At 42.3% G+C, this 19088-nt stretch overlaps 1 protein-coding gene across 6 annotated transcripts in view; it reads right to left on the reverse strand.

Moving 5' to 3' along the window:
- atp2b3b (ATPase plasma membrane Ca2+ transporting 3b) overlaps positions 1-19088 on the reverse strand; it is a 135112-nt gene that overhangs the window by 77203 nt on the left and 38821 nt on the right. For all 6 annotated transcript variants that reach the window (XM_015342800.2, XM_015342792.2, XM_015342810.2 and 3 more), the window contains exon 2: positions 14221-14930. In XM_015342800.2, the coding sequence (XP_015198286.1) occupies positions 14221-14452 (232 nt within the window). In that variant the 5' untranslated portion in view covers positions 14453-14930. The remainder of the gene's footprint in view (positions 1-14220; positions 14931-19088) is intronic.

Consider the following 19088-nt stretch of genomic DNA (forward strand, 5'->3'; position numbering starts at 1 on the left):
CCCTACATCCAAACAGGACCCTTATAATACCATTAATGTTTCCAGCTCCTTAGGCTTAGGTTTGACTTCTCCATCATTACTGTATCATTACAGTTTTCCTACAGGTATTCTGTAAAGTAGATTGACTGACTTATTGCAAATGTCAAGGAAAGTAAAGTGCATAAACCAGAGAAAACTGGCTTTATTCCAAGTCTGAGGTACGTGACCATGAATGAAAGATTAATGGTGACAATAAAAACAGGGAATCCACCCTCCACATCTTTTAAGTTTATCTAGCTTTAACATCAAAGTAGGTTTTTCATTAAATGATAAACATGTATGCTCAAATACTGCTGCTTCAGAGATTTAAACTAATTCAAGTACGAGGCTTACAGGACAAAGCTGAAGACACCGGTACCAATCTGGAACCGAAACATCTTATTTTATTATTATTTCACTGATTTCTACTTCATTTGTTAGTTGAGTATCCTGTAAGAGGTGATGAATTGCTTCTCTCATGTTGTTCATGTTAAGAACAAGCTATTTGATTTCATCAGCCAATAAATTTCCATTGAAAGACAATTTCTGACTGCCAGAAATTTAAAATCAAATTAGAAATAACTGGAAAAAAAGAAAAAGAGAAAAAGGCTTAAACATTAGCATCCAGTTACTGGCTATGATTTTACGACATACAATGGCACTCTGGCCTGGCCAACCCGATTCCCGACAAATGCGCCGAAGTTTTTAAAAAAAAAGATTCTTTAACTATCTTTAACCAGGGATAAACACCATCATGTCGCAAAGATGACTGTGTTCAGACTGAGGCAGGAAGTGTAGAATGGAAATTAGTGTCTGCGTTGTCCGAGATTATGTTGCACAAACTGGGTCTGTGTCAAAACTACACAAAAAAAGCACACAAATCTGGTAAGAAGGAAGTAAAGTGGAAGAATAATATTAGTGCCTCACCAGTCAGACTGGCTAAAGACCTTAATTCCCTTCGAAGGACTTCAAAGCATTTGTGTGACACTAATTAGCTTCTGCCTGAACGTTTCCTTGCGGTCTGCTTCTTATAATACATGTAAATATTTTGTTCTTTGACAATTAGTTTTGTAGAGGAAATGTACTGTATTTTGTACATATTAAACTAAAAACAAAATGATTAGGAATAACTGACTGAGAAATTTAACAAATATGCACCCATGCACTATGGATGTACTGTACATAAGCACTATGGATGTAGTGTATGTGTACATTATGTACTGAATGTGTGCACTATGGATATACTGTATGTGTGCACTATTGAAGTACTGTATGTGTGCACTATGGATGTAGTGTATGTGTGCACTATGTACTGTATGTGTGGACTATGTACTGTATGTGTATGTGTGCGCTATGGATATACTGCATGTGTGCACTATGAATATACTGTATGTGTGCACTATGTACTATACTACCTGTACATGTATGCAGGATGTACTGTATGTTGGCACTATGTACTGTTAAGGAACAAGTAATAGGTAATTCCTTTTTCAGCATGGAATAAACCTATTACTTGTTCCTTTGCAGCCTACGCATGCTGACGCAGCTACCCACCTGAACTATGTATTGTATGTGCGCACTATGGATGTACTGCATATGTGCACTATATACTATACTACCTGTACATGTATGGACTACGGATGTACTGTATGTGGACACAATGTACTGTATGTAAAGTATGAATTTCCATAGTGACATATGTAGAGTATGTGGGATACTTTTAAGCATTTGTGCTTTTGTGCTTCAAAAGTATTTTCTTTTAGCTTAAAAGGTGTTTACTAGCTTGCACATTTGAAAACAGCAAATCAGTCTGCCTCATGACAATTACAATCTAGCATAGAGCTGCAATGATGTCGGGAAATTGAGAGGGTTTCACTTGTGCTCTCAGCAGTGGCAAGCTGCCTGTAGCTTACAAAATGGACAGAAATGTTCTAGTAAAACCCGTTCGCGTTGGTGAGTTGGAAGACAAAGATTTGCAAGAGAGAAGCACGATGTAAAAACCAATGCGCGAACTTCCAGATTCACACGTTAGATTATTTTGTTTCCACAGAATAGACGCTTGGCCTTTCAGAAGATCCTTTTTGTGCTGTGATTGTTAGCCAGTGTTGCTAAATGGCAGTCAAAGAAGGGAAGAGAAAGGGAAGCGCACAGCGAACAAACAGGAAAGACAGAAATACAGTAAGGTCAGGAGACAGATGCCACCTTTTTCAAATTCTGAAGCACTCCAGGACAGGCTAAAGAACTCACCTGATAGAACAATCACAGCACTCTGACTCTTACAGTACAGAGCCTGCGTGAGATGTATATAGAAAAACTAAGGGTTAAATAGGACCAGTAAATGCTGACAGTGGTGCAAAGTGAGCACACGGGGAGGTGACTGAGTGCTAAAGGCTCCCTGCTTCAGAATCCTCTTTCTTCAGCACTCTCACCCTCTCACACTGTCTCCTCCAGTCTCAGCCTCCTGTTCAGATTTTCCCCTTGGTGTGTCCTTGACAATGCGGCAAGCAGGCTAAGTGAGCTATCTCCCTCTCTCTCTCTCTCCCTCCCTCTCTGTGTCACTGCAGACTCGCCCGCAGTATTCATTTTCCTGTTACACAGCCCTTACCAAACGAAGCAGAACCACTGATCATTCTATTTCAGCACAAGGTGGGAAGGAGGACTTGGAGCTTATCTGAGGTAGCTTACTACCAGGTTCTGGAAAAAAAAAGTCCCCTTTAGCTCAAGACCCTTCAAGACGTCTCTTCTATTGCCCTATGTAATATTTTCCTCCGAAATGTGATTAACATATCCATCTAGATTAAATATAATCTAGAAAATGCATATATTCTTATTTCACTATTATATTTTCAGAATGAGTAGTGAAACATGAAGTGGAAGGCACAAGCAGAAACTATGTGAAGGTGGATTTAAAACTGAGAACAGGAGGCACATCTTTACATAAGGGATGGTGGTATTAGTCAACAAGCTTCCCTGCCATATTGCAAAGCCACTATCCTGGCATCTTTCAAGAAATGGCTGGATGAGATCCTTGGATCAGTTAACTATTAACAACCGAAAGGCCTCTTCTTGTTTGGAAAATTCCTTATGCTCTTATGCAAAGATACATTCAGCTGCATGACATGGTATTAACTGACCTGCCAGAAATAAAGGCACTACAAATGTTCTAGGAGGAGAGGGATGGGGAGGCGATGGGGTGGCAAGAACGTCATCCTGTGCACTTTGCTTTCCTCATCTGAACCTGACCTGGCATGGTCTAGTTTGTCTGTTTATCAACAATGTCATTATCCATCCATTATCCAACTGATGCCCATTATGTATTGAGCCTCGTGCTGGCTTGCACCACAAATCATGCACATTATGATCAAACAGAGCATTTGTCTCTTACTGTATTTTTGTTCTCTTCCACAAACCCAGGAATCTCCAGGTGTGATTGGCCCAGTCCTGCAGGTGTCACAGTTCTTCATATCTAATATATATTTTTTACCGGCAGCGGATTAAATCCTCAGAGATTTAAAAAAGTGACTTTTGTCTCGATAAAAAGTAACAAATTAGAGCTATTATGTGAGGCTGGAGGTGAATTAAAACCACTTCCGAAAGTTGTTGAAGTCCCCAAAATAAAGAGGATCTGTCCCCTTAAACTGGGTTACAGCACCGCTATTTGGAACGCCTTCAAAAGGACCCGCAAGAACAAGAATCCAGGTCTCGCTTTTTTTTTTTTTGCAGATATCCCAAAAAATGGGCCACGCAGGCTTTGAAATTCAACTGGGACCTTTGAAATTCCGCTGACTAAAGAATGAAATTATACCTGAGCTAAATGGTACAGAACCGATGGCTATGCTCCTATCACTTCCTAAACACTTGTCATTCTCTCTCACCCATCCATGGCTGAGACGTGTATGGTCACACTGCTGCGGTCAGAGCACTGACCAAGCCAAGATCAGCTGTGCGCTACCGTTCTTCCCCCTTTCAACGAACAAAAAAAACCAAGGACAATTCAGTGAAACTGTTGATTGGATTGACCTTCTCAGCCGGCGCATCTCTTGGGTGTGTTTTGAAGAAAGAGGCAGATGGTTCACTTGGTACCATGCACTCTCTCGCTAGTAAGCTATTTAAGCAATTTAAAGAGACAATTTCTAATTAGCTGCCTCCTTGTTTTCCTTAGCTACCCAAGGGGAAAGGTGTGGCAGTGAGGTGGTGTGATAGGTCAGTGGGTACACCATGCTTTTACCAATAGGCTTCAGCGTGTATTAAAAGACACTACTCTGAATACACTCATTGGTTTTAACCTTAAAAATGGGTCCAATGCAGCAGACCCAAGGTGCATTGATGAATTTGAGATGCTACTTCAATCATTCAGCCAATCACTCAATATTTGCTAGACTTATATAAAATTCTGTACAGTATGTAGCTTAATCTCAGGCTGTTTAACAGAGATTCATGTTTTTTGCTGGATTCACTATTATAGACATGTGGATAATTTGTAGTAAAAATGGCATGGTAAAGACTCATAATAGAGTAAAAGTATCCACAAAGTTTATGATGTTCTCATACTGTAATCAAATCAGCTGTACACAGAGTACAAACAAGCAGTGAAGTGTTCTGGTAAATGTAGTTAAAATATTTTTTTTTTCTGAAACTTGAATCCTAAGCATTTAGGATTTTGCTCACTCCAAGTTCGGGTAGAACAGTTCACATTCTGCATCTCTTCGGAGGACAGGTACTGTACGCCCAACACCAATCAGCATTGGTCTACCAGAAAAGAGGTTTGTGATATTCGGATAGTCAGTCAGTCACAAGCATTGATCATGGCTGACACAGCTAGTCAATGAAGTCCCCACCAGGAGCGAACTATTTTGGTTGTTTGAAGAAATAAATCTGCATGTCAGATTTAATCAGGGTGGAAAAACCAATCTTGCTAAATCAATAAACAGTCATTAAACTTTGTAGTTCATTTGTTGTTATTAATTTTCAGAGTAGAAGAACTTCTGAGCTAAAATCTTTTGGGGGAGACTGACCTAAAGCAGCAATGTAACAAAAAAGGGAGGTGATATTCACCACTTCTTCAAATCCATGGTCAGCTTCTGAAGGATACACTAATTTTTAAACCTCCTCTTTAACTTCCTGGTCTACCTGTAAAGGCTACACTTTTTTCAAATGGAAACTCCTTATATCTGACTAATTTGATCTTGTCTGTGCAGTGTGATTTTAAGACGAGATCAGTTTGATTTATCTAGGGGTCTTGTCTAAAACTGGGGCGGCAGCTTTTTCATGATCAAGGTTCATGTGTTTCTGATAGTGACAAGAATCACCCCTGTGAGCTGGCATTCAGATTCGTTTTTTAAAAAGCACCTGCAAACTAATTGTTTTGTCTAAAGATGCAGCATACATCTACAGTGTTCTGTACTGAAGCTTTGCAAGAACCTTTGCAAGAGCATAACCTACAGTCTTTCTTTCCTCACTGCTAAGTGCAGACAGCCTCCAACAGATGAGAACATCTCCCTGCTCATTAAAGATATAATTTGTACATGCTGCAGCAGTTTTGCTGCGATTTTCCTTTTTTGGAGAACACAAATGCTAATTTAGATGTGACAAGCATGGGGTATAAAAAGTGATGAATTCCTTTGCTCTAGCCTGCCACTGCTCTGTAATGCTTTAATTGAGTAAAATGCTAATCGTCAGCACTCTGGCTAATAATTGGTACTGTGTATTAGGATGATAGCACAGCGGTGGGAATCCTTAATGATCAACGTGCTCGTTGGCATTCCTAGGGCATTCCTAGGTTTTTAGTTTGTCATGCCAAATAAGTTGCACATATTTGCTGTTTGAGAATGACACAAGGCTGTCTAAGTTGTGCCCATGTTTTGCACACCATGTTTTAGTAATAAAATTGTGATAGAAGCATGGTTCTGCATAGCCCTGCTGTAACACAGCAGAATCCCTTGATTGATTGTATAGTGGAATGGTCCAGTTTTATGGCCATGCCTCTGCATGCCATTTCATGGCTATCAGCCTCCTGACTCAGCTCCTGTCTCAGGCCCTGCAATCCTCTCCCATTCTCCATTCCATAGCTTTTCTGTATTTTAGGAAAACTGATGTAAAGGACCAAGCCGAGAGGGAACGAGGGAGAAAATTCAGTAATGCCAAAAAGAAAGTTTCGTCATGTTTCAAAGAGTGCTGCAGAGCTGAAATAGTTAAGCCCCCAGTCTTAAATACAGCTATAAAGGGCGATGCATCCATATAATGTCACTGATTAAGGGCACATTTGGATTTGCTGTTTCAGAACCCATCAAACACAGTTGTCTTTGAAACCGAAAAGAAAAAACAAATCAGCCATCAGTTATAAACATGCACTTAATGAGAATGGGAGGGGGGGGGGGCATCTCCATCAAACGCCCACAAGAAAACACTGAAGGTTTTTGTAGCCTAGCAACTACAAGAGGAAAGCTTCTGTTAGTGGGAAGGTGGCAGTGAGAGACTGGCATGAGTGAAGTAAATCAACAGAAAACCCAGTAGGATCTGGAGAGGATTTTGTTGTCTTATGGAGGGGACGTCTTTCCTGTTTGTGCACAATGCAGAGTGCAAGGGAACAGCCGGGACTCTGACTGCATTGCAGTTTGATCCAATTCCAGGTTTTTGCCGACTGTGGAGTAGTGGCTAGGGGCTCTAAACGTGCAGCTAGAAGACTATGGGTTTCAAATCGAGGAGACACTGCTGGTGTTGAGCAAAGTACGTCCCCTGAATTTGTCTTGTAAAATACCTTGCAGGTGCAAATCTAAGTTATTTTATCTAAAAGCATCAGACAATACATTGTTCAATATTATATGATATTATATCATATAATATATATCATATATCATATAATATATATCATATATCATATAATATATATCTTATATGATATAAGATATATGATATACTGTATGAACCAACACTTGTGGTTCTGGATATTTAAACCAAATTTTGTGGAGACACATGTTAAGCCAGAACAAATATATTTTGCTTTTCTGCTTCGTTAGATCATTATATACAAAAGCTTTCAACTTGTTAACCCCGAAAGTAGCTCAAGCTACTATCCAAAGGATGTCTGACATTTTCACATCTTACCTGGTTCACATCCTATTGCTTGTGTCGTCTGAAAGAAAGTCTCAGATGCTTTTTTTTCCTGTTCAGTCTCTAACTTGTCTTTCCGCTTGCCTTAATTATTGATTCCCACCTAGTTAGGCATGGGTGATATGCCACTACCTCCCAATCCCCCCCCAACAGGGCGGAGCATTGGCTCTGTGGCTAAGGATCTGTGCCTGTACCTGTGACTGGAAGGTTGCCGGTTCAAATCCTGCAGCTGGTAGAGGAATCCTACTCCGTTGGGCCCCTGAGCAAGGCCCTTAACCCCAACTGCTCTAGGGGTGCTGTACAATGGCTGACCCTGTACTCTGGCCTCAAGCTTCTCTCCCTGTCTGTGTCTCATGGAGCGCAAGCTGGGGTATGTGAAAAGATTAATTCCTAATGCAAGAAGCTGTATAGGGCTAATACAGCAACATTATTATTATTATTATTATTATTATTATTATTATTATCAAAAACCAGGGGTGACAAAGTCTGACTACTACACGCATGGTAAGAAATGCACGCTTTCAATGGAGCACAGGTTTGAAGGTGTGCAAAGGTCAAAGGGTTTTAACTGCAGCACAAAGACATCATGACTCATGAGGTAACGAGAACTGTGAGGAGTTCTGGGAAAGTTGTTGGCAGGAACTAGCAGCTAGCTAGTGAAGTCGCTGAAGTGTTCAGTGTCCACCATTCCCCATGAACTACACTCCAGATACACGGCCAAGTGACAGCAAGCTCCCGTGATCAGGCTTGGCTGCGATAACCAAAGTAGGACCACCTAAGGGATTACTTCCATGCAGCAAGAACAATGACTGCTAGTACAATCTGGTGTCATGGATGACTCATAAGGCTGATTAGACCAGACAATTCAGGTCTGCTGCAACGCAGCAAGTGCCCGTACTGTGATAACATCATGACCCAATGCTGAGAGGCTGCAAATAACTGCGGTTTCCACTTCTACATGGATGAAAGTGACTTGGGTTTTGGCAAACATCTTGCTTTCTCGTGAATTCTGATTCAGTATCTTGCCTGAAAATGATCATGTGTAATGTAGAAGAAACCTTAAAGTTTTAGCCAAGGTTTAAGAGCCAGTTTACTGCTGTCAACGGAAACCTCACAGCACAGCTCAGTTCTGACATTTTAAGACCTGTGCCCTGGCTGGTGTTGCTGCAAAACCGAGTATGATTTTTGTATCTTTCTGAGCAATAATACTCAACACCACATGGATCACTCAACAAGCTCTGCATCAAACCTGCAACCTTTAATGCTGCGCTCCAGCCTGGGTTAACATGGACACCATCTTCCACCCAAATCATTTCTAGCTGCTTCAGGGGGCGTGGTGGAGCCAGAACCTACCCCGACGAGCAATGGGAGCAGAATGGGATATACTCTGGACAAGCTGCCAGTCCATCATAGGACAGACACACAGACAATAAAATACTGTATACACACACACACAACAAGAGGGATTTTCCCAGAAGCCAATTAGCCTGCCTGTATGTTTTTGGATTCTGGGAGGAGAGCCACACAAACATGGGCAGAACATGCAAACACCACACAGAGAACACGCCAGGTCCAGAATTGAACCCAGGGCCCCAGTGCTGTAAGGAAGCAATTCTAACCACTTCACCACTGTGCTGCCCCAGAAGTGACATCACCCACTAGCACATGATGTTGCTGAATGAATTAAAGCACATCCTTATGTGCTTTAGCAGCCATATCACCCTGGAACTCACAACTGGCAGCCATCTGAAGCTAAGCAGGTGTGAGCCTGGTCAGTACCTGGATGGGAGAGCTCCTGGGAAAAACTAAGGTTGCTGCTGGAAGAGGTGTTAGTGAGGCTAGCAAGGGGCGCTCACCCTGCGGTCCATGTGGGTCCTAATGCCCCAGTATAGCAATGGGGAAACTATACTGTAAACAGGCGCCGTCCTTCGGGTGAGATGTAAAACAGAGGTCCTGACTCTCTGTGGTCATTAAAAATCCCTAATTTCCCATTGGCCCTTACCAATCATGGCCTCCTAATAATCCCTCTCTATGAATTGGCTTCATTACTCTGCTCTCCTCCCCACTGATAGCTGACGTGTGGTGAGCGTTCTGGCACACTATGGCTGCCGTCGCATCATCCAGGCAGATGCTGCACATTGGTGGTGGTGGTGGAGGGGAGTCCCCATTACCTGTAAAGCGCTTTGAGTGGAGTGTCCAGAAAAGCGCTATATAACTGTAAGCAATTTTTATTAGAGCCCTTATGGCCCAAGAGACGGCACTTTGTGCGAAGTTAATATTTCAAACTGCAACCAGGTACCAAACAGACTGGATGGACTGAATAGGCACCCCTCTTTGTATCCGTTCTTATACAGTATTCTTACATCCTTCACTATAGTGAGGAATGACAAACTTACATCATAGCCAAAACCCAAATTTATCTTTCAAATTTTTAGAATAATTCTGTCTGTAAAACATGAACTATGTCAAAGAATTAAAGAGACAGAGATTGGTAGCCAATCCTCCAAACAGGGATAACAAACTGTTAGGAAGAACTTTTATTTCAGTTTATCACTTTATAGTCTCCAGTGAGAATTTTCTGCCAGCCAATGTACAAGGATTAATAAGAATCATTGAGTAACGCAATGCAGTGCCTACTGTATGTATCGGTGGGTTAAAATGGAGAAATAATTGTTCTTCACCAAAATGTGAAGAGAAATACTCTAGATTGTAGGGAAGTCCAAATATTTTAAGCAAACAAAAACCTATGACATAAATTTCAGTCTGTGTTTTAAGAAAACTGAATGTGTGAGACTGTGTTTTACAGACCTGAAACATCAGAGGCTGCTGCTCTCTGTTTGTTTCCGTGACCTTTGCCATTTCATTTAGTTGACTACAAGAATTGTGGGATAGAGGAAGAATTATGGATATACTTGTATGTCTTTGGTAACAGCACTGGGTTTTCTGCATTTTGTAGTATTGTGAATTAGAAAGAGATCGATAAGGAGCTATGTTTTTGGAACCAAGAAATTGTTCCTTCTTAGCACGTTAGCCAATTTGTGAAATTATAATTTGTTTTTTAAAAGGAAAATGAATGATATATGCACAATTTTAGAAGAGATGACATGATTATATATCTTTGTACAAACAGTACAGTGCATACAGTATACACAGATAAATGATGAAGTAACACTTATAATTTGAACCGTAATATATAGATGTAATGACAAGAGAAACTTAAAGCACCATTCCAGAGTCTGCTTTTGAAGGACAGTAAGGACAATATGGGTGGTATTCAGTTATGAAAGATATTTTTTTAAGTTAGTGCTTCTAATGAAAAATAATGAGTGCACATCTCTCGAAGGAGGCTTTGACAGATTCTTATTCTGTGCAGGTACACTCTGAGTGAATTTCAGTGACAATTTTAAGCCAGACTGTTTTTAAAAATAGAACGCAGGGCTTCAATCAAGCATCAAAGTAACTTTTTATTGTGTGGCTATTTTTAGGCCCATGTTTGCGATGAAGCAAAACGCAAACAACTGCACAATAAAGTACAGTACATCAGACATGTCCTGTAGCACAGAGACAAAAACGGGCCAGTCCAAACTCCAGAGGGAAACTGATAAGAGAGAAATGCAGAAGAATATAGGCAACTCTTTCAATATGTTCTGCAGCTCTGAGATGTCCCACAAGAATTGAAATGTGGCAGGATCTAATTAGAGCCTGTCTAATTTATATGCACTGCAGAAAACACAGAATTTTGGAATGGAACTATTACACATTTACAGTTGTTTTTTTAAATATGAGATGTTTTCTCTAGGGTGACGTAGTGATATACAGTAGCTGTTAGCACGGCAGGACTGCCTCACAGCTCATAGGTTCCAATCCAGCCTTGTCCGTCTGTCTGTGTGGAGTTTGCATGTTCTCCCCAAGTTTGTGTGGGTTTTCTCCACACACTCCGGATTCCTCCTACTACTCAGAGATGGGCTATTCTAATTCGTCTTTCTCTGTGGCACCACAACTGCTGTCCCATCCAAATGAAAGCAGTCATGTGCTTTCAGACCTGCCTGACACCCTGTGCTTTCAGGATAGGTTTTAGCTTCCTGTAGTGCTCTCTGGGAAAAGTTAAAAGTTAAAGTTGACGGTTTGCTTCACCACACATGTACAAGTAACTATATAACTTAAATGTCTTTCAACAACTTTTAAAGCTTTTTGAAAATTGTTTATCATCTGCCATATTGTTGATTAAACTTTCGCATTTATAGCTAGTGCACATTTTAGTGCCCAGAACACACACTGCTTATTCCCTACAGTACATTTAATTATCTGACGGAGCGTGAGCTGTCACTGCAGACCATTAGTACATTACTCTATGTCCACGGGCTAATAAAACGGATCAGAATTTTTAAATTGTTTAAGGCGAGGGATCCGTTTCACTGAAGTCCCAATGGCAGACCATTTTAGAGAGATTTCTTTCATCTCCTTTTCATGCACAGCATCATGCGCAATCAGGGTTTCGCAATACAGTTTGCTTTCCTAGATCTGCTCACGGACAATAAATCCTCGCTCGCCCAGATTAGCACGGAGATATTTGGAAACATATCGGGAAAAAAAATCAATAAAGTAATTTTACATTCTTACACCTGTTGCTCTTCTATGTAACCAAGGAAGGACCTTGAAAACAAACAGGAAACGCTGCCGTCCTTATGTATGGTGAACTACAGAGAACATTCTGCTGTTGGAAAAGTCATAATTCGGCGTGCGGGCAGAAGTCCAGATTCCTTAACAATTCCTTACAAATAACACGGGGAACAGAAAAAGCAGACGGCTGTGCTCATCAGTCACGGGAAAACCATCTTCGGATTCCCGTCTCCTTTGTTTCTCGCACTGCACGACCCCTCTTGTCCTCCTCCGGGAATCTCGAGGGGAGCGTGGCTTCTCCAGCAGCCCTGCAAAGCCTGGTGCAGGAAATGACAGCCCTGACCAGCCCCAGACCAGTTCACCGCAGCCGTGCACTGAGACAGAGCGTGATCGCAAGAGACGGAGAGTGCCCACTCGCTGCAGCGCAATCAGCTTAGCAGAGAAATCTGTGGATTTTAGTAATCCACGGCCCGTCCTCTTTCTCCGTACACCAAGAGAGAGGGAGGGTGGGAAAAAATCCTCTCATTAATCCGGGAGATTTTGTTTTTTTAATCCACCTGGAGGTAGGAAACAATGGATTGGAGTTTGGAGCGCACCGTTTCATACAGAAGCGCAAGCAACAAGGCCAAGGGGCCAGAAAGTGTAACACTGCTAATTTCAGTATGATCCTGAGGAAAGGAACCCCCCCTCCCCCATCCAAAAAAAAAGAATGTATGGGGACACTTGGAGGTTTTTGTATCACAAAGGGATGGGGGACCCATTCTATCTGACAGGTTAAAGAACCCACTGGTTCCTGTGTGTACCACCCAGAACAGGAGCTTGAGTCCTTGGAGCACACTTTGGTCTTTAGAATTAGGGTCTTATGACTCCATACCCAGAACCATGCAGTGAAGAAAAGACAGGTAGTTAGCTTTGCGGAAACGGATATCAATTAAAAGAAGAAATGGCTAAAATCAGGCTCCAAGCAAGACTTTAACCTTGTACAGTATCTTTGAATCCATTGACTTGTGTTCAGCATCAGTTGCTTATCTAGTTAAGAGGAATGGAGGTCTAGAGTTTCAGCAGCACTGCCATATATACATGTAATAGACGTTCTTCACCAATGACATTGGAGCACTCAACTCCTACTGTATATTCAACGGTTCTGTTATTTTAGAATGCGAAAATCAGTTAAGTATTTGATGTGATGTGATGAACACTTTTCAAGAATGGTGCATAATTATACAGACCATCCAGTGACTGGTGAATAGCAAGATACTGTCTCAGCTGTGGTAAGAAAGGTAAATAAAGAACAGTGTTCACAGATCGGGAAAATGTAGATATGTCTTTCCAGTCGACTTCTTACAGTCCTGCCTCAATGCATCAAGGAAGCTGTTCTTTCTGATCTACTATGCTCTAGCAGAGACAGCGCATCTCCATCATTCACTGGACTGCTGCGCTTCAGAAATTCAAGCATGAGACAGGACGTTGGGCTGAGGAGTCACAAAAGAGGCACAGTCTCTTGAGTAGTGGTGAAAAGCATTACAAAAAATGAAATGTATTTTTTTATTTCATTCAGTACATTGTAATACCATACGTCAGTGCTCCAACTGAGCATTTATGGGAGTATAGTGAAAGTAAGATCAGTTCTGTTTCAAACATTTCAGGTTTTTTGGGGTTTATCAAGATTATTCCTTTGTCAGCTCCTTTCTCCTCCTCCTGTGTTTTGTGAAGGTTAATGCTGAAGTTTTGTCTCACTCTACATAATTGGCTGTCCCCGTGTATGTGTATTTAGATCCTCCTTGTTAACTACAGTATATATGATGGAGAGATAACACGGGTGCACAGTGTAATGAGAACAAACAAAGCATCACTTAGAAATCAATCACTGGTAGCTCCCCCTCACGCATAATGTATGGCCTGACACAAACTGACATGCAGAAGGCTACACCTTTACAGAAATGTTGTGGGGAAAAATGGAGGGAAGCTCTTTTTGATCTGGCATTTTGATCCACGCAATGCATTTTGCAAAATGACCCTTGAATACAGCAGATTGCAATTACAGCAGCATGATTATTCTCACCAGAGGGTAGGATCTTCTTAGCTCTTTGTCCGGTACCTATGTCTCCTATCTATAATGTAATTAGGAGGGATGCACATGTATTAGGGATATATGAGAACATTACTCATCATCCTTATTCTGATTCCTGCGAGGGACTCAGAATGACACAGGCAAACCTTTGCATTGATTAGGTAGCAGCCAATGGAAGCAATAAACGTTACTGGGTACTGATCAATTGAAAAAGCTTTTTTTTTTCTAAATGGACATGTCTTTCCTTTTGACATCACAATTAGAACCATACACAGGCACACTCGGTGCCTGAGCTCGTGATCCCTGAAAACGTGTTTTACCTCCTCCGAGGAACCCCAATCCAAGTGACTGAATCAGCCTTTTGCAGCCTTAAGTACCGACTGATGTCAGGAGGGGCTTACCTTCATTGGGGGAGGTCTTCAACCGGCGACAGAGCCCGCCAACGTCGCCGTAACTGTCCTGGATCTTCTGCAAAGCCTCCCCGCCCCGCAGTTCCATTAAGGTCCTCAGCTCCTCCAGGGTTGCGCCAAACCCCCCCGTGTGGTTGGCATCGCTGCCCCCTCCTGCCCCGGCGCTGCTGCCCCGCTGGTTTTTGGGGTAAAACTCCACTGCGCTGTTGGCTAGATCCCCCATGGCAGCTGTGCCCCCTGTTCTTCCGAGCGGCAGATCTCAACGAGTCGCTGGTCCAGACCCCCTGCCTCTGACCACTGCAAGATGGCGGCGGTGTTGTTGTTTCGCTCGTGTTTCTCGCCTGGTCCCGCGTCTCTCACTGATCCATGGGACGAGAGGTGCCTTTGGGTAGGGTGTGTGTGTGAGAGTTTTAGTTGTTGTTGTTGTTGTTTTTAAAAGAAAAAAAAACTTCAGCGGTTTGGGATTGTCTTCTTCTCAAGGGTGGGGAGTCTCTCGTGTTCTCCCCCAGGGGTCAACAGGTGAGTCGGTCGCCGTCCGCCAGCTGGCCGTTGCGGTCCCAATCCATCAGGGGGCGGGCGTCAGGAGAGGGCGCGCGGTGGCAGTCTGCGGTGGGAGGGAGGGAGGGGGTCAGGGAGGGGGGTGCTGGGGGGTCAATTGTCAGGGACTAGCACATCTGGTGTCTCCACTGCTCCGAGGAAACCTGGGAGAGAACGCAGACAACAGCAACAACAGTTCAGTGCCTGGAGAGCCCAGAGCACCGGTCGCCACGGATACACGCGTTCACGGGTTTGGGCTCTTGGTCAGTAAGTGGGCACAGACTGGAATGGGGTACTGTAGTACTTGAACACACTACATATGTCAATTACCACACTATAATCAGAAATATGCCATGTAATCAGAAGGGTAAATTGTTATTTATAGTGTCATGCCTTTAACTATCCATGAAACAAATCGTGTGAAGCAAAAATATAAACATTCATTCATCAACAACTTTCATTTTGTACACTGCTACTGAATAAAGGAAAATAATGAATGGACCAACATTCTTTATGCCAGTGTGTTGACTGTATTTCTGTGTCCCAGTACCTAACCCCCCTCTTTTCCATTAATCCTTATGGGGGACAATTGCTATGTCATTTTTTGATTCGCTATATGGTTCAATTTTTTAGAATGCATCTCCAAAGTATACCAGGATATGGCTGTACCTGTTTTTCTTCCGTACATATTATGCCAGAATTTATATAGCTGCGTTTAGTTGGCCAAAGTTACATGATCAACAACACAACAGAAACCCCACGGGATTTGAACCTGCAACCTTCCTCACAGCTGTCATACTAAGAACACTTCAGTTTTTATTCTGCTGTTGCTGTGCCTCCCTTTTAAAAGGACTTCAGGGGAGGTAGTTTCTTCACCACACCATGAGGGAAAGGTATTAATTGCAGCCAAGTTCAATTGCTTTACATAAGTAGCTTGGATGAGCCTTTTCAGCAATGGTAATGCATAACAAAATGTGAGAATAATATAATTCAAGTGATAACAATGTAATTGCACCTGTTTTAATTACAGCCATTTATTCAGTTCCCTAACCTTTACCAGAACACCCATGATTTATTGGTTTAACACAAGGGTACTGCAGCACAATTTTTAATTTTTTTAAACTTGCAGCTCTCAAAGAGACGAAAAAATGTTGTTCAAGCTGCCTAACAGACGAAGATGCCTTCATCTCCTTTCAGTGTTCATAGATTTTTGTACATTTGACACATAATGTAAATCACCAAATGAAGACTGTTAGCAAGCAGTTTAGCAAGAAGTAAACCCACCAGATCAAGGTCCTAATCAAATTGTTCCTCTGATGTTTTTTAATACAGGACCTGTAGACCTATGAACTATCTTCCTCACAGCTCATGCTGACAAACAATGCTACAAGAAAACCAATATGATGAATGCCATGTGCAGGTACTGTATTCACACCCTTTCTATGCTGTCCCATTTTATTTAGCTGTTTATGAGTGACATATACAGTACACATTATTAAATAGTACTGGGTAAATGCCAGAAAAAAATATAAAGAAAAAAAAAACAAATTAAATGCATAATGCATTTAAACCCGTTTTCCATGGCAAAAGTAAACTAATTGAGGTGCGTAAGTCTACTAATATCTTTAGACAAGTCACATAATTAGTTGAGTGATGCAGTAGTCCATCACAGGACACACACACACACCCACACCAGGGCCAATTTTTCCAGAAGCCAATTACATACAGTACCAGCATGTCTTTGGACTATGGGAGGAACTGAAGTACCTATAGGAAACCCACAGGAACACACATACAATCTCCACCCAGACAGCACCCCAGGTCCAGAAATGAACCCAGGGCACCAGCACTGCTAATCACTGCACCACCATGCTGCCTGCCACATCTACTGTAGATACCAATATACATTGGAGTCATAAAGCTGAGAATGGTAATGTTGTAAGCTGCTGTGTGGTGGGTGGTGTGTTTTGGCCCCTGTAGTTTCTGGAGTGTGGCAGGGAAGCTTGGTGTGACAGGGAAAGCCAAGCCCTGATAGGCCATCACTTTACATAAGCATCCCCAGACAGGAAGATAGCCTCTTGTATACTATCTACTATTGAAGAGAAAGCATTTTTGTATTAGCCAGCCATGAAAGGGTTAATGGAAATGATTCTTACTTAGCTGGACTAGACTCATGTCTTTAGTGACAGGGAATTTACATACAGTAGGGTCTGAGGGGTCTCCTTGTGTGCATGTCAACAGAAGGTTTTTCCTTTTAACTTGAATTTGCCTATTATTGCCGCGACCTGCCATAGTTAATAATTGGCCAAGGTCCTTTAAAGTCACTGCTGTGAAAGGCACGTTTGTGTTCACGGTGCAGTGGCTTGAAATCTTCTCCAGGCCTGGATCAAAGTGGCATTCTTCCCGTTAATAAGGTAATTAGACCAATTAAAAGAGCGAGGGCTTAGGGTGGAAAGGAAAGCCAGGCGGCCTTCCAGGAAGCCAACCGAGCTCCCCTGCAAAAACAGTCTGCAGCTCGGATTGCAGCAGAACTGCATCTCCGGCACTGCGGGTCTTCTGCAGCCCACAGAGTGACACCGGCCGACAGTCACAGACGCCTTCACAAGAATTTGCAGCTAGCTACACTCTTAAAATGCAGTCATGTGCTACAGTTCGCATATGGGTTATTCCTCTTTTCCTGATTTAATATTGTTTTTTTGCTGGGCAACCTCTGGGCAAATTGCTTTAAAAATAAAACATAAAATTTCTCATTGTCCTTGTTTTAATCAAAAAGGTTCTGAGATTTTTGTATATCAATTAATTCATTCTTAGGTGTATTTTCAAAGAGGCAGTCTTATGTTGGTCTCACAGATTATTAAATGTTTAAATATTTACCACTCACTCTAAGGTAAGGTAACAGCGCTCGATATGCAGCAGGATGGTTTTTTTTTATTGTTTTAATGCAACAAGTGTGCTGGACATGTTCCGATTTTTGTCTTTGGGAGTGCTATTCCAGACATCTAACAAACTGCAGCTGCCATCTCACCGAGGGTGTTCAAACCCTGTTTAACAGACAGATGTATTTGCCTACTTGCAAATGCTTCTAAATTTGACTTTCAGTGCAATATGTTGCCATAGCATCACGGCATGTGAAAGCACAGGCTGAAACAGACATAAAAGCGTTTTTAAAACTCATTCCTTGTACAGCCACTACACCTTAGAAAACAGGAGGTTATTAAAAAGCTGTTAACATCACATGATTGCATTTTTTCTTGTGTTTTAGTCTGTCACCTGCATTTTGTAAAATTAAGGAAGAACGAGGCTGTCTGATGGGCAAGCAAATAAATTAATAAAAGTATACTTTCTGAATACAGAAAATGGCATGTACCATGCATATACTTTATAGTTTATTGTAGTATAGGGAAAAGAGAAGCCAGTGTTCGCTGACAGAGGCTCAGAAAGAGACAAATGGGTTTGAGAAAAGACAAGAGAGACATACAATAAAGAGAAAGAGAAGAACAGGGAACGAGAGAAGGCTTGAGCACAGAGGAACAGATTGAGAGAGAGCGTGCAGAACCAGACAGGCACAGATTGAGAGAGAGGGACGGAGGCAGCGGGGGGGGGGGAGAGAACTGGAGGAGGTCGCAAAAGCAGCCGAGCCGAGGGAGAGCCAGAGAGAGAGAGAAGAGTGAGGCAAAGACGCAGGCCAGGGGGACAGGAGCAGACGGCAAGGGAGAAAAGAGGGAGGCAGACGTGGACAGAAAGGACGAGGGAGCCGGAGCAAGGAGGATGGCAGAGGGAAGCTAGGGCCCAAGAGCCGAGGAGAGGGACAGAGAGAGAGAGAGTCGGAGAAATAGAGCGAGCAGTGGTGTCTGTAGCCTCATTAATATTTCACAGGCAGAATCACTGCAGATCACTAGAAGTGAGCCATGCTGAACCGCAACACAGAGGCTAGAGCAATCTCTCACCACCACCCCCCTTCTTCAAAAAAATCAGCTTACAACATGCGCGCGCACACACACACATACAGTACTATAAAGGCAGGCAATCAGCTTTTACACTCGGCTTGCTGTAATAAAAGCCCATTCCAGACCCCTAAGAAAAATGTCCAAAAAAACAACTTGGGGGACAGCAGGCGAAACAGACTAACTCAGCTTGGCAGCCAAAAGTAACATCCAGAGTGTATCAGAGAGCCTGGTCAGATATACAGTATGTTCCATACATATGCAGTGCAGTATGTACATGTACAAGTGGTTCTGAGTGAGGTGTTTTCACATTTCATCATTGAAGACTTTGTCTTAGCTGAAATAACAAGGGCATTAAAGCAAATGGGGAAATTAATA

The sequence above is a fragment of the Lepisosteus oculatus genome, chromosome 2, assembly GCF_040954835.1.
Source record: "Lepisosteus oculatus isolate fLepOcu1 chromosome 2, fLepOcu1.hap2, whole genome shotgun sequence".
Classification (NCBI taxonomy): Eukaryota; Metazoa; Chordata; class Actinopteri; order Semionotiformes; family Lepisosteidae; genus Lepisosteus; species Lepisosteus oculatus.